The sequence below is a fragment of the Dermacentor albipictus genome, chromosome 1 (assembly GCF_038994185.2).
Source record: "Dermacentor albipictus isolate Rhodes 1998 colony chromosome 1, USDA_Dalb.pri_finalv2, whole genome shotgun sequence".
Classification (NCBI taxonomy): domain Eukaryota; kingdom Metazoa; phylum Arthropoda; class Arachnida; order Ixodida; family Ixodidae; genus Dermacentor; species Dermacentor albipictus.
In genome coordinates, this window is record NC_091821.1 from 252,146,133 (window position 1) to 252,170,561 (window position 24,429).

The window sequence follows — 24,429 nt, forward strand, 5'->3', positions numbered from 1 at the left end:
TAATTGCATATTATCAGACCTACTGTATTTAGTTTTGAGAAGTCGGGGGGTCGTGTCTCGCGCCATTTTTTTTTCTTTTTTTCGGTGAACCGCTTGGCTAACTTTGGCTGACGCGCCATACTGCGGTTCAACGAAGGCCATAAAAGCTTCGAGGAGGTTCTACTGGAGTTGGGCGTTCGTCCAACTAGGGAGTTGATTCGCTCTGAGCAGACAGACAGACCAGAGAAGAATAAGAATGTCTGGAAAGCAGACAGCTGAAGCTAAATGTCGTCCTCACAGTGCAGCAAAGTAAGCCTGTCTGGAGAAGGAAGCTGGCAAGAGTTATAAGGGTGCCGCCCAAGCAGCAGGATTAATTTAAAGGTTTGCACTTCCACTGGAAAAACTTGCCAGCGTGCCTAATAAATATCGTGCAACTTGATAGTTTGCAGTAGTAATAAGCATGCTTAGGATACACAAAGGGACACTAAAGCGAAACAATAAATCAGTTCAGACTAATGAAGCATTGTTTGAGAACCCTGCAGGCAGTTATTTCTAAAAAATAGTTTGATTATTAGATGAGAAAATGAAGGTCCAAGTATCAGCATTTGAATTTCGCGCCGAAACTCCAGCGCTGGTATGTCAGCTTGACGTCAGGGATTCCAAAGTATGTTTTCGCATTTGGGCCGCATTGGCTGAATAAAGGTTCCCGAAACTTGCTATGTTTAATGTTTGGTTCCTTTAGAACGCAATGTAGTCAGTCTGTACCGCTATATGTAATTAGTAGGCCCTAGAAGATGCCATCAAAATCCATGACATCACAGCCCCCAGGTGCGGGAACTTAAGTAGGCGTCGCCACCCGTATTTCGTTCTTGCGCTTTTTCTGGCTTACCAAACCTGTTATCGTTGTAAGAGTGGTGTTTTTGGTGTTGTAGAACGGTAATTTACTGATGCAGAAGAAATCATTTTTCCCTTTAGTGTCCCTTTCAGCATATATATATATATATATATATATATATATATATATATATATATATATATATATATATATATATATATATATATATATATTCTTGAGCTGTGTTGCAATGCGCGTGTGCGCAAAATAATTTCTCTTACCTAATGCAACTAAATATCAGCAAAATTGTGCACGCACATGTGCAGTGCATCATGTGTAGAATACAGGTATGTAGGCCCTATTTTGATTTGCACCAATATTGGTCATGTGCATTTAAGGAAACCAGTCATCAGTGGTCCCTAATAATAGCCGAGATTTAATTTTTTTGAAATAAAGCTGAAACATTTTTTTTTTCCGTTCATTTGCAATTTTCTTGTTTAAGAACTGCAATATATTTTAGGACTCTCCTAGGCATGCTATGTGAATGCCTAAGGTTGCAGAAGAGGCCATACCTTTAGCATTTCCAGAAAGCACAATAAAAACATACGATATCTAGAAAATGAAAACGTATGCAAAAACATGAGATTAAACTATTTTCTCCGTAAATTTCATCCAGTTGGCTTTATTGTTAACGAAGACGGATTTCAAAGGAGCATCCCCGCTTAACAAAACTCTGCTTCTTTTTTTTTGTATATTGAGCTAGGAATACTAATAAGCCTCTGGATTCCAGCGAGTGCAAAAGAAAAGCGCAAGAAAACGTTCGTTGCTTCTACTGCTATTTCGTCTGAGCATTTCCATATTTCTGAAAACCCGCCGATGCGTGGTGCACAGTGCCCTTTTCAGTGAAGTGCACGTACTGCAAAAAAGCATATTGTGCCAATTTTCCCTGAGTAATCAGCGGTGACTTAACGTGAGGGCTACGCTTGCGGGCGAGGGCTGTGTTGAGACCGTCGGGCAGTTTTGTCACGTGGAATGCCATAATCTGCAGTTCATTCATTAGACAAAAGTTCAACTGTTGCTCGCCTATTTGGCGTCCCGAGACTTCAATGGCGTGTTTCCCTAATTTTTTTCTTGCGCAATTACTTCTATACTTTCTTTACCAACGGACGCACAAGCAGCTCTCTACGCTGACGACGTCGCGCGCTCCCTGTCGCGGTGCGTGGCATTCCTCAACGCGGAGCCGACGACTGCAGCTGTGCTCGGCGTTGGCCAACGAGACGTTCTCTGGTTTCTGGGTCATTAACCGCGCGTGGTCCGGGCCATGGTGCGTCGCCAAGGTGGGCTGTATGGCGTCGCGGGCGGAATGCGACACCCTGGTGCGCCCAGTTATTGATTGGCTGCCCGCGCTGATGAAGTGTAGGGTCATTGCTCTCTCGGCGCGCCGGTCGATGGCGTCCCGGCTCCCCCACTTCCCCCGTTGCTGCCCCCACTCTGCGAGGGGCGCTCGAGCGTGGCTCGGCGACCCCGAAATCGGCGGCTCGGTAGTAGTAGTAGTAGTGGTGGTGGTCGAGAGGGGTGGGCAGGGGGACCCACTTTCGCTGGCGGTAACCGTGTTATGTCAGCGCGTGCTTCCGGGCCGGATGTCTTCCTTCGATGCCTTCCTCGTTCTATTTTCTGCGCCCGAGTCGCTGCCGCGCGACGGGGCGCGCTCTGCACGCACAGAAGGAAGCGGGCGACCCGCGTGCTTTGAGCGCGGAACTCTCCCAAGGTTGTCGCGCGCACATTGTGGGGGCACAGTTGTCGGCGGGTCAGGGACCCCGAGCCATTCGGGCGCGGAGGGGGTCCGCTGTATAGTGGGTGCTAGGGCAAGTGGAAATGCTTTGATTTGAGGCAGTCGCACAATCGAGAGCGTTTCTTTCCATCACCCGTAAATGTCCCTGTTCGTCTTCACCGGTGGAATTTGCGCCCTCGCCTCTGGTGCACTTAAAGGGGAGAGAGGAATAGCCATGGTTTCCCCCCCTCTCTGAGACGAAGAACAAGCGATCGTATAAATCATGCTCGTACATCAGTAAAACAAGCACTTCTCTAAAGTATTTGAAGTAGTAGCTTAGCGCAAATAAAACCACGGACACAAGGAAGACAGACAAGGACAAGCGCTTGTCCTTGTCTGTCTTCCTTGTGTCCGTGGTTTTATTTGCGCTAAGCTACTACTTCAAATATGGACGACCAACTAGCCCCAACAGTCAACTCTTCTCGAAAGTGGTCTGATTCTATAGTACACAATTATAAATGTATCCCTGGCGTTATTCTTCGCGTGGCGCCTGCTTCGGAGGTTCAGTAAAGCGCGTCAGTGGTCCGTATCAGCCTAGCCTGTTTAACGCAGCCTCTAATAAAATCGCAGGTGCTCCCCCCCCCCCTTTTTATTTTTATTTTTTCTCACATGCACGGGAGTTCACATGATCAGATACCAAAAGTTAGCGATTGGCCGCGGTCCTAATTTTTCACTATAATTTTTGCCTACAGCCAGTATCTCTAGCGACTTCCATGTTTAGGTTACCATGGATTATTTATGTTGTTCTACTTTAGTATATGGTGCAGGCATCTGGAACCCTCATGAACTACGTATAGACCCTTTAGGCGTGAGAACGTGCAGGTTTGAACGAGCATACAATGAACAAACCCTCTGTGGCAGACCATGATTTCCGAAATATTTTTGAGCGGAGTCGATGCACAGAGGGAGTGTATTTAATAAATTCTCGCAGTCCGATCGAAGTCTTATTCCTGCATGCAACGTCCAGTGTGGATGAATATAATAACAGTACATATTTATTCTGAGTTGCTTTCAGAAGCCTAGGCAGCTTTCACTCCAGTGGATTTTAGAAAGTAAATGCGGAACAGCCGCATTTATCCGAAGTCACGCGAATTTGCTCAGTGAAAATGAAGCCATTTGTCCAAATCTACTGCAACATACACGCTGCCGCACTTTCCGCATCTTTGCTCTTTTCTGTGGAGGCGAAGATCTTATTTGTCTCGCAAGCCTTCCGCAGTCACAGAGGTTCTTCGGGTAGGATTTCCCTCGAATCCATTCGCTTGGCACACTGGACGTCTTGCGTAGATAAGAGACCTTTGCTTCCCTTTTTCTGCAAATGCAACGTGGAGTGCTCTCGCGGGCCTCTGTGTCGAGCGGACCGCCCTCGGAGCATCCTGCGATATTCAGACTTGCCTGCAGCACTGCGTAAGCTGTGACGTGGGCCAGCTTCCGCGAAGTCTGCTTCGATCCAACACCTTCAGCGGCAAAGTTTTGGATGCGCCTGCCTGTCGCTGCCGTCGAGACATTGCTTCACGGCACCTTAAAACTGTGGTGCGCGCAACTAGCGATTTCCGGCGCACGAGTGCGCGCACCCAGGCTAGCTGTCGCGAACAGCAGCTTGCGAGCTGTTGTTGCCATGGCAGCAGCGGCGGTGTCACTTCCTCGGCCCTGTCCATCGGTCAGCGGCGGCGTCCTCTCGCGTGCCGTTAATGGACGCAGCCCTTCGGGATGAAAGGCCCTGATTGATTCTCTTGGCCGCCCCTCAAGGACAGGGTGCCTCCGCTTCGCTGGTCCTAAAGGGGGCTCTTTCTCGGTCACGCTGCCGGCGGAGTTCTTTTGACGCTGAAGGCGTTGCCACATCTCGGGTTCGCTGCCGCATGCAAATGCATGATCCGCTACTGTCTGGCTGGGCCTGCCTGGTGTCGGAGGGCGGCTTTGGTCGCTCCGTTTCTTGTCATGCTGAATGGGCCGCTTCTCACCCAATCGCCGCAGCTGAGCATTAATACGCGTGGTCAGTGCTTGTGCGCTGAATATCGGTGTCTACTCGATAGTTCGGGTGTCCGCTTTGCCCGATATACTAGTTAGTGTCTGCAGCAAGCAATGGCCCCCGCCGCTATAATGGTTGGTATGGCCTGATTGGTTAGTGCCTCTTGGTTTGCGAATCTCTCTCTCTTACTATTAAGCGGCGTGTGTACGTTATGGAACGTTTGCGTACCAAAATAACCCAAACTCAGCTTGAGTTCGTTGGTGTGTAGGGTAGATGACATCCGGTGACCCTGAAACACAGAAAGCCATTGCGACATATGGCAGACAAAGTGGCTTGTTTCGAGTAGTATAGAAGGGGTCGACCAGCACATGCGAGAGCGGCGGAACTGAACATGCATTTAGAGTCTGCATAAAGCGGAAGATCAAAGACTGAGATGAAGATGTGCTTCAGCCAACAACCCGGGATCCCACATTCCTTTCCCACCTAATCCTCAACAGCGGCCTAGAGCCGTCCCCTTCCTTATAATAAAGGCTTCATTCATTCATTCATTCATTCATTCATTCATTCATTCATTCATTCATTCATTCATTCATTCTAAGAGTGGCGCAACGTTATACAAGCGTTAAAACTATAACACTGAAAAACATTAGCTATAACGAACAGTAAAGATGGCTTTACATTAAGCAAGAGTAGTGTCTAGTAAACGCAAAGGAAGGAGAAAAAAATAAAGAAATAGAAACACCAGCGGTTAACAATATGCCAGATGCGTATGTAATTGAGATCCTCAGTGAATGCACACCATGCGAACCGATGTATATCTTTACGCATACTCGAAGAGCTTCTGACCATTGATTGGGTCCATCGTCGTCATACCAGCTTTCAAGTAATGGCTATCAGAACAAACCATGGAGCACTTCTATTTCGCCAGTAAACTATGCAAATCATTGGCCCAAAACGTTTTAAAAAATAGAGGTTCTTTAAAACGGACTTAGAACTAAACGTTTTCCTTTTCGGGAATTCTAAATAAAGGTTAGCTGATCGCTCAATGTTTAATTATTTTTGTGCTTTTACTTTGAAGCTATATTAATCACATGCGTCTGTGCCACCTTCTTTGCAACTGTGCCACCTTCCTTGCAAAAATAGCAGTCATGTTCCTACTCTTTACTGCTACTGTTATTAGATTTTGAGCCCACAGAAGAGTTTTGCGAGCGCGTGCTGAGATGGCTCGCCGCGTCGTTTGCTCAGTCCTCCAACCGCGCATTGCCTACCAGCCGCTTACTTCCTGCTCCGCAATGGGCAAGTCTGGAAGTCCGCGCGTCCTCGTCTTACACCCAATTCCAATTCTGCAAGAGCACGCTCAGCTTAACACTGTCTCGGAGCACTTGACTCACAAGGCCAGAATCCTTGAAGGACAGCCGCATTGCGGTTTCGGCTGCTCTTCACTCATTTCACTCTGACCATGACACTGTGTGTGTGAATGACTTTCTTCCGTGGTGCTTGGCGTCTCTTGCCGCAAACAAGTCAATCAACCTTCGCTGATGTAATCAGCCAACTTGTCACTCTGGCTGAATCAGACGCTCTGACTCCCGCATTTCAAGGCCATTCATTGTGTGGTGTATACGGATGCAGCGGTCATTCCACGGGCAGAACGGATCTCATCCGTGAGCACAGTTATCCTGGAATTAAGTATGCACACACCTAATCCACCGAAACGCCAGATTCCTTGTTATTAGGACTACAAGTCATACTTGATGCCTTCGAGTGTGCCAGCGCGTAATCAAACGTTGCGGAACTTAATATCTACAGTAATTGAATGGGTGCGTCGAAGAAACTCGAGATAGCTACAAACACATGCTAAATCTGCAAAAAATACGTTGGCTAAACAAGTCGTCCCATTTCTTTATTGCAGTTCACTGGGTTCAGAGACATAGTGGGAATCCTTTCCCAACAGCCTGGCCGACCAAATGGCTCACTCGCCATCTTTAACTGATAGCCCACAGCCTCGCTTCCGTCTGACCCCCCTAGCTCTTCTCCAAGCCCACCAAGTCCAATTTAGGACGAAACGCACGTGCACCGTGTGTCTGTTTCCTTCTCCTCAAGCTTTCCCGGGTGGAGCGTCTCCGGAGGCTAGTGTGGCCCATGCAGCTGATGTCACGTATGTTTGGGGATGTGCAAGTGACAAGGCTGCAACGTGTCCTAAGTGCGCGGCACATTATTATGCGGCCGATATTCGTCACCTTTTGTGGCTGTGCGCTGTGATGCAGGATGTTAGGCGCAGGATGGGTCAGGGAAACCAAAGCCGAATGTCCCAGATGATTTCATCAATTGGATACCAGACAACAAATGCGCCAACTCATTTCTGCAGTACCTGTATCACACAAAGCTGCATGCTTTTATTTGATGCGCTTTTGTTCGTTTCTTTTTTTTTTTCCTCACTTGATATATGCCTTGCTGCGTGTCCTCCGAATAGGTGAAAAAAGAAAGCCTTATCGATACACGTCGGCTGTATCGTGGACGCCAAGGACGCAATAGGCGTTATATTGTTGTGACACGAATGGGCACTTAGGATCCCGCTTGTTGTGGCCGTGCTTGTATTTGCGCGCACGGGCCTGCCCCGAGCGAGATCTGGATATGCCGTCAGAAGTGGGCGACGTCTCGTAAGCAGCAACGCTCGATGACATTATTCCATCCCGGGGATTCAGAGAGCGCTCGTCAGGTTATGTCGAAGGTCGAGCCAGAGCCGTCAGTCATGTTTGCCGTCCAGCAGCCATCAAGCTTAAATTTTAGCAAGGCAGCTAGAGGCCTTCCTTGTCGAGACAGCGGTCATTTGCGCCAAACTGCCCCAAAAAGGCATCTTGGCGGAAAATTGTGGCAAGCCTGCGCCAAATAAAGCACGAAAGCCTCCTTTCCTTTATGCTGCCTCGGTAGTAAAACTGGAACCAGAACCTGAAGCACACCGTTGCCATAGTCACCATCCTGGAACTCAGTGGAGCTGCCATGGCCACGGCTATAGACGATGCCATCGGCTTTCCATTGGCTGTTTTCTTGCATTTCTCTCCGGTCGATGTTTCAATGTACTGCCACGTTACGATCTTTTTTTTATGTTGTGCCGTTTGTGCTTCAGTTTAGTATTCTTCGTACCATCGCGGCACCAGAGCTCACTCGAGGAGGCCTGATGCCGGATCAGAAGTAAGCCTCGGGTAATGTCCAGTCCCAGCACAGTTGTTGGCTGTGCTGCTTTAAAAATAATAATATTAATATTTTTATTGGTCGTTTGTAGCGCGTCGGACGCGCAACACCTGGTGGAAGTCCTACGTGTCCCTACGTATAAACCTACGTGTCCATTTAATGGACACATAGGTTTATACCGCGATATACGCAATTGGAAAGTCATTCAATGGAGATTAAACTATTTTGGTAATTTCAGCCTGCGTTACTCATTGATGCGCATGCATGAAGCTGACTCCGCTATTATGTATTCATTACTTCAGTTAAAACTGATGCTACATCTGGTATATAGATGTATGTTGAACACTGCGACAATTCAGATTTTGGCCTGCGCCAGGCCTGCGCCAAGACATCCGCCGAAAGGTCAAAAGGCTTGTACCATGCAGTCATGCATGATTGAGCGAAGTCAGAAAAAAAACAAAACAAAAAAAGCCGCCAGGTCAGACGACTTTTTTAGACATGCAAGATTCCAGCTTTGCCCCAGGAGTATGCGAAAAGGCACGACGGCGTAAACGCAACAGTTTCGTTGCAAATCGTAACGTCGTTCGTGAGAGCGCTTTTAAATGCGCAAGTCCGCCGACTAGTTTGTTGTTGCCTGTACACTATGTACATGACAAATAGGCGTACTTTAAAAACTCTCACAGACAGGATGATTGCGGCGGGTTTCCTTGCGGCTGAGAGCTGCGAAGCGCCTTGACATTTTGCAAGTGTACGTTGACATACTGCTGTCAACGGCACTAAGCGAGGCGAGGAGACCGCCCGTGAGCAAGAACAACTTCCACTGGCAGAACATGACGCACCTTGCGAAGCCCCAGAATCCAGCGTATATGCCATTGAATAGCTACGTATTCCGATGCACGGTCAGCAAAAGGCACGTTGCAGCTGTCGCGCGATGCTGTACACATTATCACTGAGCAGCGGTGTCTTTTCTGCGGACAAGCACCGCACCTATAAGGACGTCGTCTTCAGTAGTCTACAAAATGTACACAATGCACTGGGACGTCAAAGGTCATTTCAAGGTAATTTGCGCGAAGAAAGTCGCTTCTCCCATGCAGCTATGACTTTCGTCCCTGCGACAGTAGAAAGTATTAAAACGGTGCTGCTAAGCATAGAACCTTGCTGAATGTGTACCGCATGTTGCTTAGTCTAGACACACGCAGGTTACTGTCAATGGCGCATCTGCTTTTTGCGAAGGCGACACTGACGCGGAGGTCTACTTTTTCTGGTTTGGCCAGGTTTATCGGGGTCCAGTGCTGAATCGCTGAATGTTCTTGCAACGTTTACAACGCGCATCCACTGGAAACAAACGGTATCCGCGTCCAGTCTATATGTCATGTCACTGCGCTCAGTTCTGTTGGACTTGCGTCCTGCATATATGACAGCCGGGAGTTGGGAAATTTACGACCGAGGTCAATTGAGCTGCTTATCTCCCGCTGTATCTCAATTGTTGCAAAGGCATAGTTTATTTGCAGATGAGCGTAATCATTACCAGCCTATCTTTATGTCCACAGGGGGCAGGGCGAAGGCCTCTCGCATTACATCTTCCTTGCGCTAGCTGATTCCAACTTGCCCTTACAAATGTTCTAGTTTCGTCATTCACCTAATTTTATGTCGTCCTTGATTGCGCTTCCTACCCTTGGCACCAATGTTGTAACTCTAATGGTCCACCCTTTAGGTGCCCTACGCATTACATGACTTTTCCAGCTCCATCTTTGTACCTTAATGTCAACTGTAAAATATCGGCTATCCTCGTTTGGGTTTTCTGTGTGTGTGTGTGTGTGTGTGTGTGTGTGTGTGTGTGTGTGTGTGTGTGTGCGTGTGCGTGTGCGTGTGCGTGCGTGCGTGCGTGCATGCATTTGAGGTTCCTGCAATAACGGTCACAACTCCGGGCTGCTTTAGATCGGGCACATTGAGAGCATTGGCTGTATTCTTTCCCCTCGGTGCCCTTTTATGGAGCGAAATATCTGAACGTTAGCGGCTGCATTCGTCACAGAACAGTATTTTTTTTTTCTTTCTTCAGTGAAACCTGGCGACCGCCTTTCTGGCTGATACAAAATGAAAGGAATCCCGTGCAACTGACCAGGCACAGTGCAGGTGCTCTTTCCGGGCTTTTCATCCTCGTGTCTTTCGTAATACTAAAATCATATATCATATGCGTACTTACCGAACGGAACGAGCAGACGAGTGTTTGTCTTCTGCAAACGAAACGCTGAGCCATTGGCTGAGCAGACGATCAGGAACGCTGCATGATCTGTGGTCGAAAACGTGCAAGCATAGACGCCGTTATTTATGTATCTTAACAGTTTGTATTATTATTTTTTTGCAAATTATAAAAATTTCAGTTCTGTTTTGAGAGCGTTTTAGTTTATAAATGCAGAAAGTTTTGCACAACAAGTTTAAATTTCGCGCGCAAGGCACGCCGGTCGATCGCAGCGCCTCACTGGTGGCGTCATCGCAAAAGCGTCCCCAGTTCTCCCATAGTTTTTCCGTACGGACGACACACTGCCCCATTCCATACACCTTACCATGCCGGTCGAGAATAGAGCCCATGTTTTCACTTTCGCGAGATTTCGCGTGACTCGGCACCGGACTTGTCCGCACATACAGCCGACGGCGTTTCCGGCGCTGTGCCAAGCTCGCTATCTACACAAAGTGCCAAAAGCGCTGCCGGTAGTATACTTTGACACACCCACTGCTGAGTCTCGCGAAAGTGAACTTGTATCTCCGAAAGTAATCGCCCTAGAATACCGCCCCTGTAATCGTTCTGGTTCGAAAGGAGGCTGAAGCCGTTCACATTTGTTTCGATTTAAACGAGTTACGTAGCTGTGTTCCTAAGAGAGCGATGTTCACGCACTGCCTACTTAGATGACTCTTGGGTCTCTTAACCGAACGTTTTCACAGGAACGCTCTGATATCTGTCAAGCTATCCGAGTTTCAGCCACTGATCGCGTTCACTACGCCCGCACGGGTGATATTGCTTCTAATGATTATCTTTGAATCACTTCTAGGCCCGAATCACTTCCACAAAAAAGACGTCGGATTGCAGGTACAGTGGGCGCGGTTAATTTAATGGCCGGAGGACATTTTTGCTTCTGGCAGACTTCACTGCCGGGGCCGTGTTTTATGTATGGTGCGATGCCGTGCTTCGTCCCGCGGTCGCTATGGTGGATCCGAACCATGACGCAGCAGGAGAGGCAAACTTTGCCAAGTTGTTTTTGCTCCCGTTCGACATGAACGACGCGATAAAACAGACAAAACCGCGGCTTAAAGTGCGCTGCTCGTGAGATGCACTGTAGCTCTTACGCATTCTGCCGCTCTATGCCGCACATCTGCGTTCTTGGTTCGCATGAGATTCACTGAAAGCGCAAGGTGGCTTTACAGGCGTGCGAGGACGAAAGGCGCAGTATGTGGTAAGCTACAAGGAGCTACGGGAGCGGCGGAGCTCAATCCATATACGCTTACTCGCATCCGAAAGCTGTGCGCATATGAGCGGCCTTCACTGTGCCGCCAACTCTGCAGCCATGTACGCTGCAACGAACCAGGTGATCGCCACAATGCCCTTTCCATGACGTTTTTCTCATTCTCCTGGCGCTTTTCTGCGGCGTTGTGCAGTCGTTGGCAGGAAGGAGCCCTGCCGTTGCAATAGCTAAAATTCCATTCGATACTCGGGGCGGTGGCAGTTTCTTGTCCAGTGCTGTACATATCAAATGACGGTAACCGTTTGCTCCTTGCAGGTTCTGGTTGAGTTTGACAACGCCGACTGGAAGCGGCGCGAGTGGATCCGTGTGTACGAGGACCCCTTCGCGGCGTTTCTCGTTGAGGAGACCCTGACGTGGCATGTGCGCAACTCCGATGAATCGCCGAGTCCCGCACTGGTGAGTGGCTTCTTTCCGTCCCTCACTGCAGGTGCGCGGCGGATGACGCTGGTTCGGCACGTGTGCCCGCCTCATCACGACCGTGACGACTTGGGAGCTTTTATAAACGCACTTGGACGTTCAATACCTTAGAGTTCACTGCGCAAAATGTAGACATTCAAGCGCATATAGCGTTGACTTGCATTATTGTTTTATTTATTTGTGTGTGTGTGTGTGTGTGTGTGTGTGTGTGTGTGTGTGTGTGTGTGTGTGTGTGTGTGTGTGTGTGTGTTTTCATTTACATTCTCTCACTTTTATGGCTGAGGCTATAATATATGCGAAGGTTCTGGCATGTCATAACTAGATGAAAGGCAGTATCGCCTGTTCCTCGTCTTCCTTCCACCTTTTGTTTTCGCGATAGAAGTTTCATTATTTTACTTCCCGTGCCATTGTCGATTTCACCGTAGACATTGTCGCTACGAATCCAGGTTTTTATCCTTAGATGGTACATTTAAAAACCGCTGATATTTCCTTGTGTTTCGCCTAATTAGAATGTAGGCCGCGACTATAGCTAGGTAACTTCATATAGCGTCCCGCGTTTCCCTGCGAAATGTTTATATCGTCTATCATTTTTAGTGGCGCGTTGTGTGGCCTTTTTGTTCTTCGTCGTTGAAGAAATATTCCAAATGCGCCGCAAATTAAATAAGCGTATTCCTAGCTGATGCTCTTGCTGCATAAATGTGACATGGCGTGCATCTTTCTGTAGAAGGTTAATGCCACCTAACTCTCTTTCCGCGTTAAGACGAGTTTAAAAGTCAGGAGCCTACGACACTTAGTAATACCGACAAGCAGTCTGTGAAGGGCAGTCTGTTTGAAACCGCTGCACGCATTCTCGAGAGAGAGAAAGAGAGAGGGAGAGGGAGAGGGGGGGGGGGGGGGGGGGGGCTTTAATGATATGCTGGATATGTTAGCCTGGCTGTTTGTCTGACATGCTGCTTCAGGTGATGGGTGATGAGTATGATATATGAAGTGATAGGAACACTTAACAGCACATAAAGTCGCACACATGTATACACATGTACACTATAGAGATATTTACAATGTTTCGTTAAGGCTCGGGGCCTGCAAGAACATCGGCAGCGCGTTTGTGGCGTGTAACAAGCAAGTGGTGCTTTGCCATGGTCTGAGAATGTGCCGCAGTTCCAAGCCCGAGTCCGTTGCAGGTGTAGTGCCGCCTTAAAGGTTCTCTCTCTTAGCAGCAGTGGTCGCACAGAACAAGTTGCAGGTCAAAGCACATTGGCGAGTCCGTCAGTTTAAGCTTGCACTTGGGCCACGTGGCCACTCAACGTGGCCACGTCGTGTAGGCCACGTTGAGTCTGGTGCGGTGTAGGCATGTTTGGTCTTCTTGTCTATTGAAACCTCGCAACATGTAAAAGTCACGATGGATCGATTTTGTTTTGGGCTCCGTACTGATGGCTCGCATCTGTCTAGAGCGATCGATGGAAATGCCAAGCATGTGCAGATACCAGTGTCGCCGCGTCTTTTCTCGGGAAAGGTATCTGGACCATTTCTCTCGAAGTGTCGTGTCCAGCTTTGGCAGCATGGTCAGCCTGGACGTTGCCTTGTTTTGCACAGTGGGCTGGTAAGCACTGCAGCACAACGCTATGATACAGTTCGCAGGCTTTATTACATAGGCGTCTAATGTCCATCACGAGTTGTCCCTGCATGCGTGGCGACTTCGGGGACTGCAGGACCGCTTTTGAGTCAGTGAAGATGGCCCAAGACTCAGCTTTCTGGTCTGTGATGTAGATAAAAGCTGCCGGCAGTGCAGCTAGTTCAGTGGCTGTAGCTGAAGTGCGGTGACTAAGAGTGGCAGGGACGGTAAAACTCGCAGACGGAATCTAGACACCGATGGCAGATAATGTTGGCGGAACGGAGCCACCAGTGTAAATGCGACGGTGGGCTCTGTAAGTGGTGTTAATATGCCCTAGAGCAAAATATGTCAGCACTGGGCCGGGATTATTTCTCTTGCTCTTGAATCCAAACACGAAAGTAACGCTTGACCACGAAGGAAATTTCCATAGTACCTCCGTCATAGAAGGGCCGGGAGCAAGTTTCGCACCACGGGACTGCTTTCTGAAGCAAGCGGAACTCGGGCAGCAAAGTGCATATGGAGCGTGTCCAGAGGGTAACGCAAGCGCGAAGTCGGGCGGCAGTACGCGCCACTTACATGACGCGTTTCGGTTGTGGCAGTCCGGTGTGTGGCTGCATTGCTTCGCTGCTCATCGCATTCACGTCGACATTCATGGTGAGATGGATTCTGCCGGATTCTTTAAAATAAATATTTTTGAAAAGCAGGTGGGGGCGCATGCATGATAGCTAAAAAAATGGTTGATTTAATCCCCATAGGAAACCTTTTTTTTTTTCGTTCTGTCACTTTATTGTGCATGTTCATAAGCCTCTTATTTCTGTCCATATCTATTAAAGAAGCTTAGTGCGATTTTGTACCATTAAAGTTTTTCTCGGTAGTTGAAGGAAATACCACTGCCCGAGCGGCTCACATTAAGCATTTGGCAAGCGAGAGTGCAAATTCTCACATCGCAGAAAAGGTCTTTCTAGCAGTGCGTGTATGCGTTCTTGTCAGTTAACTTCTTCCATCCAACGATTACAACAGCACCAAGACGCGACGAGGCCACTTCATTTTCCAGTTTTAGTTTTTGTGCTATTAGTTGGAATTGTGCCCTATATACAGGCTAGCCGAAACCTACCCGCAGCTTCAAGGTTGCTTTGGGGTATTTTATCTTGTGAAATGCCAAGTACACTTTTGAGAAAAAGTATACGGGCCACAGGGTCTCGGAAAAACTAAATTTATTTGTAATTAGCATGCATAAACTGAAATTAACGTGTACTCTGCAAAGTTCGCAATGCCAAGTTTGGGCTGCAGCCCTCAATTTCAAGTTGCATTGACAGTGAGAGGAAAAGATTGGCCTGATCGCGGAATCCCTGGTCGGTACACTTTTGTGTACGCGTGTAGTCAACAACGCACCTTGTTTTCCATTTTGCGTCGCTAATAGACCACACCAGTTTAACAGACGACACCCATTAAACAACGTGTCTATCTGGGGATATTTGAAACACTTTTGAAGTATTGTAGTAGACGTATTTAATCGGGGTAAGCTTAAAGCCGACCACGCAGTTAATGAGGTGGTTAAAGGGGTAACTGTTGTTGAAATGGCAGTCTGTAAGCTCGGACACAAGTTGCGTAGACGTGTATATTTCAAGCGCCCCTTGTGTTTACGAACCTAGTAGTTCGGTATTTTCGTACATATTGGGGGGAAAAAAAAGAAAGAAACGCCACCTGATTCCGCACGAAATTCTCATCTCGCAAGCCTGGGCTGCGGCCCATTCGCGCTAGTTTCGTAAGTCTATCATATAAGGGGTTTGCGCAGCGGGAAACATTGTCCGCGCATGGCGTCACCCCGAGTCTTGTAATTTCGCCAGCGAGCATTATCGAAAGCGGATGCCCAAAGCGTTTGGAGAGGGAGCGCGCGATGCTCGTTACGTAGTCTGCTGGCTCCGATTGTACTTGCGATCGTGACCTTGCGACCCATTTCACTGCTCATTATGATGACCGCGCAAAGGGCACGACCTGCCATGAAGACGGTAGGCGAAGGAGCGGTCAAGCGCGTCACGTAAGAGCTTGACCGCGAGGTCACTTGAGCCGGCTCCGGAGTGCCTTCAAGGAGTTGACTGCGCAATGAGAGGAGGACGGAAAGAAAGGCTCAAAACTTACCAAGAGCAGACCGCCAAATTTAGCGCGCACCGGTATTAACGTACGCATGCGCGGTGTTTCTGGCAACTCGTAGTCTCTTCTCGTACATGACACTGCCAGATTCGCAGTGCCACTTGCCCAAGAAAAACTATATATAGGGGAGCGTAATAAGTATTTGTAATACGAGCAGGCGCGGAAAGTCTGTTGTAGCTTAGCGGTGTGCAGCATGTCGTTGTTGGAAGATAGATACGACAGAATAGGGGGAGCAACAACAACAAAGCAGACGCGGGTTGACTCGGATGTTCTATTTCGGGAGCAGCATTATCAATTGGCAAAACACTCGAATATATTCAGGCATGCCCAAATAAAGCGAACTTCTTTTTTTAAATTTGGTTCTTTCCATTCAGTGTTACTATTTTCTTGCCCGACGCGCATGGCGTCTTATCACATCGGTAACGGTGTGCTGGTGGCATTCCAGCCAATCACCAAGAGTTAAAAAGGCGTATAAAGAAAGGTCAGTTCTTAGCAGCTGGACTGCATAGACACACGCGCCCGTAATGCGGATGCTACCAAAAATCGGAACAGTGTCAGTCACTGCGCGTGTGCGTAACTATTTTAGCGACTTGAAAAATTGAAATTAGCTACGCAAAGCAGCGAGGTAGCGATTATCAGTAGTATAGTAATCGAAATTACAAAAACAAACCATCCTGCACCACGCGTTTTACGGGCGAATAAAATGATAATAGAACTTCTTAATCATGTTGGCGGGGTTTACGAAACATTGTATTTTCGGCTTAGATGGGACATACGAAGGGAAAGACACGCACATTACTTTGTGGGTGCGTCTCTTTTATATGTCTCATCTAGCGCCCGAAGACAATGTTGAATAAAATCATACTGTTTTGCAGCTCATGCACGCATCTTTTCCTAATGCGCTATATATATATATATATATATATATATATATATATATATATATATATATATATATATATATATTGCTTCTTCTACTTCATCTGTTATGAAGGTTTTGGACACGACCATAAAAGTTCGTAGTGTGCTCACATTTGCGACAACCGAAATTTCAGTGATACTTGATGTTCTTTGAGGCATATATTATCAGTGACTCGGCTGGCCGACGTAAGCACTTCCGCATGAAAGAGGAATCGTGTGGACGCTGTCAGAAATATATTTGGCTGGCTTGTGTTTAACAAAACAGCAAGATTAAACGTTTCTTTAACTGTGGAGCAAACATACTAGAGCCTATTTTTATCCGAGAAAGAAAAAAATGCAAAAGCCGTCTACCAAAAGTGCCTAACGGGTTAAATCAAGCTCGAGGAAGTTTTAGTTAACGAGCCGTCCGGTTAACGTATACGTAGCCTTACTGCCGTTGCATTGTTACCGAGTTTGCCGTAAATAACATTCAGCTCTTTTGTAAACATTTGAGTCGCCAAATATGGCAATACACTGCAGTAGTAGTGGCTGTTATTCTTTTTCCCCCTAAACCTAACGCTGCGTTCGAAAACAACCATCAGCTTTCGCGAATAATAGAGGAAACGTATCACATTAAGAAAATGTGTGCGTCAGCTGCACGGTATACCGCTTGTTAACCGGTAACACAGGTTCAGCAGGTGGCTTTAGTTTTTTTTTGTTTTTGATGAATAGGTTATAGTGACTAACCAGCAACTATATAGTAAACCTTGCTGCGCGTGCTCGATCATTTTGTTCGGTTTATGTGTGCGGCGTATGTTTCGAAAAGGTAATCCCTCTTCGTGTGGCCGTCACTTGGGCTATTCTTTATTGTTGCGCTTTAAGGTACTCGCAATTAATTTCAATTAGCCAGTCCGCCTCGCCGTCCAACTAGTATTTGGAGTGATTGTGCAGGGTATTAAGTAACTTCTACTGAGTCGCCTTGAGTTTCTGAGTTTAGGAAATGCGTCCAAATCGAGATAATTGTAAGTGCGTTTTCATACGCGCACCTCTAGTGGGTACCAGTAAACATCGCAGTTCGGTAAAGTGCACCTGGTGTGGTGATTTAAGCGGAAATTGTCACTTACTGTGTGCGTCGTGCTAAATTACGTTTCATTTGTGAATGGGACTTTCGCAACAACTGCGTGACTTCGACAGTTTCCTGGCATAAACTGCACTTTGAAAGATTACGAAATTCTTCCGCTTTAAGCGCTCTGTCAAAAGACAACTTGCAAGGCCGGAGTACTGTAACGATTCCGTTTAGCGCATGTTCCATCTTCTCGCTTCGCCACGTTATGGCTGCACAATCGGCCGGTCGTAAGCGTCGGCTGATCGGAGTGTGATAGAACCGGGCGAAGCGAATCGTTGCATCGCACCGTCCCCTAATTTCTGTTTCTTGTGCTGTCGCGTAAGTACTTGTTAGCTCAACGACCGTTTTCTTTTTCAAGCGTAGCGTCACGGACCCTTCCGGACTTTCCTGACCACGGATGCTCGTTGCAGCTGCGGTCTTGCCGAACAGCTCTATACTTAACAAATAAATAAAAAATAATTACGTGCCTGATGGTGGGATTTAACGTCGGTCCCCCCCAGCACAGCAGCGCGATGCATGAGGCTGCAGTCGCACGTACACTTTTATGGCTGCCAACGCCGTCTAGCTCTCGGAGACGATCGCCGCACTTGTGTCGCAGTGCGGCGGCAATTTGTATGAAACAATTAACGGTTTCAATGAAATTACCATTTCAGTAGCCGTTGGCAACAAATTTGAGACGGGAAGTCTGTCGGTTGGTTCTCCTGCCTCAATTTCGCTGTCGAGGTGGCAAGCCCGCTCAGTTTCCCTATAAACATACGAACCGCTTCTCGCCTGTGGCGAGCTGACCTTAACGGTGTGGCGTTTCAGGATTTACCATGTCGTCCACCTGCGTCACATTTCCGTTCGTATGTCGGAAGGAAACGGTGAGCTATGTTTTACGACTGATATTCTGCAACACTGTTGCGGCATAAATGTGGGAAATCATGATAGTGCCCCGAAAAAATGGCAGGCTTCATATTTGCAATTTAACCCCCACAAAGCCCAAATAACATTAAAACAACTTGCTCGCACTTATTATGGCCGTGGAGGGTATAGTGGTACGAAAAAAAAAAACAGTAGAAATCGTAACTGAACAAAAATCATTCGAACATTAAATAATAAAGTATTCATTTATAATTTATTTGTACAATTTATATAATATTAATTTCTAATTAATAAATCGTTAATTATTTGCTGAACTATCCACAACTGAAAGAAGCAGCTTCCTTCAAGCTATCAAAAACGCTCGTATGGGCTGTCTATTGGGTTTCCAGCGCTTAAATGAGTCTTTTGGCATCCAATTCTGTGTATCAGAAATATGTTGATCTTTGTGTAGTTATGCGTACGCTCTGAACTTCAGCATTTAAGAACAGATTGCTGAAATCGTTAGTTTACTATATCGCAGTGAAGCGCCGCCGCAAGATGTGTGGGCGTGTAGACGAAACGCAGCTACAAGGTCAGATGCAGCCTACAACCGAGCATGCTACTTTTTTTTTTTTAAGTGTTTACAGTAGCAATAAAACTGTCCATTTGAAGTGAGGGATAGTTCTCTTCTGTGGTCACTTTTTTCTTGGATCGCCTGCTGGAAAAAGGAAGGCTCTCCTACTTTTGCCCGGCGCTCCGCTAGGTGCTGCCATTGCGCACTTTGTGTCCCATTGGGAGCATTTCGCGCTATCAGGTGAAACCTCTGTCCCCTAATAGATTCTAGCATCGATATTTTAGCCGCCAGCGAGTGGGGGGGGGGGGGCTTCATCTGCGACTTGCGCGCTTCCCTAAAGGATGGTGTTCATATCGCCGAATTCACTGTAGTAAGTGATTCACAAGTCACTCGTACCCGTTGCACGCGTTCGTGCGTCAAGACGTAACGTGTAAAGAGGTCGGTGGAGACGTGCCTAACGTTATTAATGGGAGCGTCACTGCTGGCTTCCACTTGGCTTACCCTGGCGGGTAGGCGCGTCTTCACTGCGATAAAAGGGCCGTTGGGAGGGGGTCGCCCGCGCGAAAGAGCTGCGCGTACGGGGTCAGTGGCCGGGCTGCGTGCCAGGATGAGTCACCTCGTGCCAGGTGCTGCGTCCCAGGCGGTGCGCACTGCTGTGCGCAGCAAGGTGCTCGGGCCACGGCGCCGCCTCCTTTTCTGTGCCTGGTCGGGGCGTGGTCGAGGCCCGCTGGGTATGCAGTACCGCAGAGGCCGAGGAACGACGATGTAAGCGCACAGCGGCAGGGATTCGGCAGAGATTTCCAGGGTGCCCACTGCGTGCTGCTCGGCTTTCTTTTTCGGTCGTGTGCGTCCACGTGGCACCCTCGAAATTGTGGAAGGTTTCGAGTTTGCTTTTAAATGTGCTCCTGAGGTTTCATTGCCGAGTTCCCACCTCGTGGAAACTTCGCCCGCGTCGTCAGCCCTGCGCAATTCATTTTCCTCCTGCCACGTGTTCGACCTCTTCACTCATCTATAGCAACCCGTTGTGTGATGCGATAAAGGTCCACTACTTGTATCCTGGAGAATTGGGTCTTGGTGCTTAGTGCAGGATTAACACTGTAAGTAACGCTAAATACAATAGCAGGGACAAGGCGGATCGGACTGTCGCATGTCCTCCTCGTTATGCAACAAAGAACAGATACCATACTTCGGCACATTGCAGCTGATGCAGGATGTAAAGTGAGCTAATTTTAGGGTACGACGCATGGCTTTAAACAACGGGTATCTTTATAGAATGTGAATGTACGGTTTGCATAACTGCGTAACCGAGGTAAAAAGGCATGTATGATAGTGTATACGTCCGCTTTGTTTTTTCTTAGCATAAAGACCATGTTAATCTTCTGTATAGAATGCGCCAGAAAGACCGCGTTATACAAGTTCCCTTTTCTTTTTTAATTTGTGCTCGTGTACGCACTTTTGAGATGCTAACTTCGCGACGGCGTAATTAGCAAATGTCGTTTACATTTACACCACAAAGTTCCAGGCGGCCGTTAAAATTTGAGATGCCCACAATTCTCGTAAATAGTGCTCCTTTAGGAATATTTGTCAGTAACATTTGCGTCGGTCTGCACAGTTTCACTGGCCTTCCCCGTCGGAGGCGTGACGTATGGCGTACAGAAGCCAACGCCATATCGCGAGGTGGTTGTGACTGATACTTGCTTATCACCAAACTGGCTGCAAAGCGTCACCGGCTTCCCCCGCGGGTCGATCTAATCGAGGAGGCCATTTCCCTCCCACTGATTTGCAGTGAAGGGGAACGAGAGTAAACTTTGATCCCAGATATCTGGAAGCCCCGCGTTCGAAAAAAAAAAAAAAATCCTGCGAAGTGGAGTTTTCTTATAGATGAAGGTCGCCTTCTAGTTTGTTTATACGAATACTGTGCTAAATTTCATTTGTATTATAATTTTTGAAGGTCACTGCAAGACGAAAGAAGAAATGAATGCCTTCTTCGCTTTACATCAGAAGGAGGATGCAGGCAGACCTAGCCTTGCAAAAATTGCCGTCAATTGCTCCGCCTGAACGTTGCCTATAAACCGCGATACCGTCTGAAACACTTTGCAGTACAACTAGCAAGACCAGGCCTCAGAAGCAAGTTGATTCTGACCCCAATACATTGCGCTTTTTGCGAACCACGACGACCCATACGGCTCACCATTCACTTCCCAACACTGTATCACGGAGGAACTTTAGGAGGAGCCGAAGCACCTCTCTCCTAAATATCAAACGTCCTCGCGGGAATAAAGTATCACTTGCATTTGAGTGTGGTGCCGCCTTGCGCTTGACTTCATCTTTAGTATATAATGTTCAATATCACGAAAGCTTGACAATGCACACACGACGACGGCGATCCAAATCCTGTCTTGTACCGCCAAGCAGTAGTTTGCGCGGACCCTGTGCGCATGCGATAAAGGAGAGCGGCATCAGTTAAGTCCATCGTCATGGTGTTGGACTTAACAGAACTGATTACTAACAAAAAGCATTACTTATCCTTGGCAAACGGCAAGCAGGTGCTGCTATGTTGGTTTGGTGGCGACGAGCTTCGCTGTAGTTGGCGTGCTTCCTACTTATCATGTCGCTTCCTATCAAGTCGAGGTAAGCATTCGGTGCAGGCAATGGACTTCGCCTGTCGCGTCAAATCGAGAGAATGCGTTACATTTTCTGGTCGTCTGGGCTAGTTTTCACACGGGCTGTTCACAGTGCCATCTCGTAGCTGCTGCGCAAGGTGCGTGTAAACGCTGGAGGGCGGCGCGCGGGCTGGCGAGTTGCAACCAGCACTGACGAAACAGGCGCTGTTTCTTCTCGTTGACGCATGATGCTGTCGCTTAGATTTCGAGCCGCCAGGAGCGAGTTCATGCAAATGTTATGGAATGCGGCTATTGCATTGAGGGCCGGGGTTCTATTCGAATGATGTTCTTTCTCGCGCTTCACCAGTGGCCCGACCAGTACACCGCCCATGTAACGGATGCAACTGAATAGAGTCGAGCAAAAGGAATCCTTGTACATTATATACCAGCACTGGACTGGACTCCCTTGCGTCGGATTCACGTTTACATCTGAACCTATACAGACCGCCCGTCGCCGTCAAAAGCTGCCACTGGCGCCGATCGCTTCGTTCTTACGCAATCGCTCGCTGGCGCGAATTTAGCGGTTACACCAAGGCCAGCGGCCGATCTCATCTACGGGGTCGGGCCGAAATTTCCGTAAACTTGTAGCCCAGGCCGCCAAGTCAGTGCTTAACAAGCCGGCTATTAAAAGTAACGAGTCGATCAGCGACCTCACCGATTACTCACGGCTTAACTCGGCATGTTAGATGAAAAGTTGCAAAATGGTTGCAATTTTTTGCTCTCCGCGTTTACTTTCTTGCGCGCTGTACGTGTCCAAGGCGTGCATTCGTGCAACAGTTCCGTTCCCCGCGCGAAGAGCAAGCATATTAGTCGCGAAGGGGCGTATTCGGCTCGGAGCCTCGTATGGCGTGTTGGGGAAAACGGCGCCTGTAGATACTTGAGCCGCGCGTGGTTCTGCTGATATCAGGAGAGATAACCTGCTTATCTTTGGGACTAGATTGCACAGTTTACAGCTGCTCATATATCCTTGGAATGCCGCATTCTGTCTGGCGTGATGCGAAGTAAGCACTTTTCTTGCATTACTGCCTGGAGGGTCTGCTTGCGCAATATGCTGCTGCCTGGGAAAACAATAATAAATTGGGTCTTATCCTTGTCACGCCGGGCCGTGTGGTCGTGTTGGACGAGTGTGTAGCCCTGGGATCAGCATTCAAGGTCAGCAGTTCGCGGAAAATGAGCGGATGCGTACGGCCGCTGTTGTGTATTTCAGTGCACAACTGTGTGCTCGTTGTCTTTAAAAAAAAGAAAAAAAAAACAATGTTAGGCTGCAGGCACACAAACTCTCGAATCGTGTCGCAAAATGGTGGACAGACACACTGCAATTATGTGGTCGCATGGCAGTTAGCAAAAAAGACGCGGAAACTCCTCTGGGAGTTCTCCGAGTACGCATAAGCATTGTGCCGCTTGCTCATCACCACGCAGCCCGGTGTAGATGAACATTAAACTTGATCCGACCAGTATTATAAACGACAGAGCTGCGGCGACACGTACTGTTGCGGGCGACGGCGCAAGGTGAATCGACGACGCAAGTAAACCATAGAGAATAAACTACTGCAGGTGGCGGCGCCAGGTGCGCTGATGACGTTCCGACCATTCTAAGCCGTTATCGCTCTTAAGCGCCTTATCCATCCGCGTCGAACCCTTATGAGCCGCGCGGGCCCTATCTGGAAAGCGATATACGATGGGGGCAGAGAGTGCGGCGAGTGCTGAAAGCTTGCGCGCTGTGTTCTCGCCGCTTAGTTCGCGTTGAAGGCAGCACGGAGGTGAAATCGCTCGCTGCTGCGGGCCTAATTTTGAAGGCGGACGGGCGGCTTTTATCGTTAGGTAAGCATAGAAATGCTTACGCATTTAAAGCTATATAACATGCTCGAGAGGCATTGGGAAGGGTGGTCATTGTGTGATATTGTCTACGAATACACGACCATTGACTATGTTGGAGCTATACATTTTATTTTTCCATTCTTATAAGTCGCGCCGAGTGACCAAGTGCAGCGATAACACGATCCTCACCCTGCCCGAACCAATGATAAGCGATAAGAATGGAAAAGGGAATGGAATGGAAAGCCTGCCGAGCTGAACCGTTACAGGCGGTCATTCTTCTCGTAATTGTACAGCAGCAACAGCAGAAACGTTGCACTAGTTAACCGCAGTGATGACTGAAAGTGCGCTTGTTTCTGGAGCACTGCATCAGGTGTTCGTATGCTTCATCGAGCGTTAACAGGGTTAGGTCATGTCTATGCATGTGGGTGACCCCTCTATGGCGTATGGAGACGAGTGGTCTCTTTCAGTGGCGCCGTGTTTCGTGGCGTTACAGTGTCCCTTGCATGCGGCCAGGTGAAATGCGGTTTAGTATGCGGAATGCGGTTTAGAATGCAAACCAATGCAGCAGGGAACGGAGAGGTGCCGTTTCACAGAATACCGGGTATCTAATGAAAGTAAAATTGTCATCCACTTCGCTTTGACAGAATGCTACACAAACTGAGCGGTTACGTCCTCCGAAAGCATACTTTACTGTTAGCAAAAAGTTCATCCTGAACCTTGAGTCGATCTCGGGAACCCCTGCCTGACTATAGGTTGTCTGGACTAGCAGATGGCAGGCAGCCCGAGAGCGCATTTCCCCGTGTCCAGGAATACTATTGTACTTCTGCAGGGCTTTTGTTGATTCATTTAGCCTGCCGATACCACGCCACGTAAAGTTTGTATCTGCTCACGTACAGAAGGATCCCTGTGGGCCTCATATCGCGCTATGCTGAAATGCTCAGTTGCTCAGTCACGTATCGACTAATTCGTGCGATCTGTCGATAGGGGCCACGATAGTGATCCTGTGT

The 24,429-nt window shown here is 48.0% G+C and overlaps 2 protein-coding genes across 5 annotated transcripts in view; one reads left to right on the forward strand and one right to left on the reverse strand.

Moving 5' to 3' along the window:
- LOC135901226 (receptor expression-enhancing protein 1-like) overlaps window positions 1–24,429 on the reverse strand; it is a 306,997-nt gene that overhangs the window by 147,856 nt on the left and 134,712 nt on the right. For all 3 annotated transcript variants that reach the window (XM_065430927.1, XM_070531165.1, XM_065430935.1), the window contains one exon: window positions 10,004–10,090. In XM_065430927.1, coding sequence (XP_065286999.1) covers window positions 10,004–10,090 — 87 coding nt within the window. The remainder of the gene's footprint in view (window positions 1–10,003; window positions 10,091–24,429) is intronic.
- Kdm3 (Lysine demethylase 3) overlaps window positions 1–24,429 on the forward strand; it is a 291,755-nt gene that overhangs the window by 99,556 nt on the left and 167,770 nt on the right. Inside the window, exons 1-2 of one of the 2 annotated variants that reach the window (XM_065430852.1) lie at window positions 11,310–11,381; window positions 11,574–11,714. In XM_065430852.1, coding sequence (XP_065286924.1) covers window positions 11,325–11,381; window positions 11,574–11,714 — 198 coding nt within the window. In that variant the 5' untranslated portion in view covers window positions 11,310–11,324. Of the gene's footprint in view, window positions 1–11,309; window positions 11,382–11,573; window positions 11,715–24,429 lie in introns of those variants that run through there. The other variant, XM_065430826.1, reaches the window with a different exon arrangement.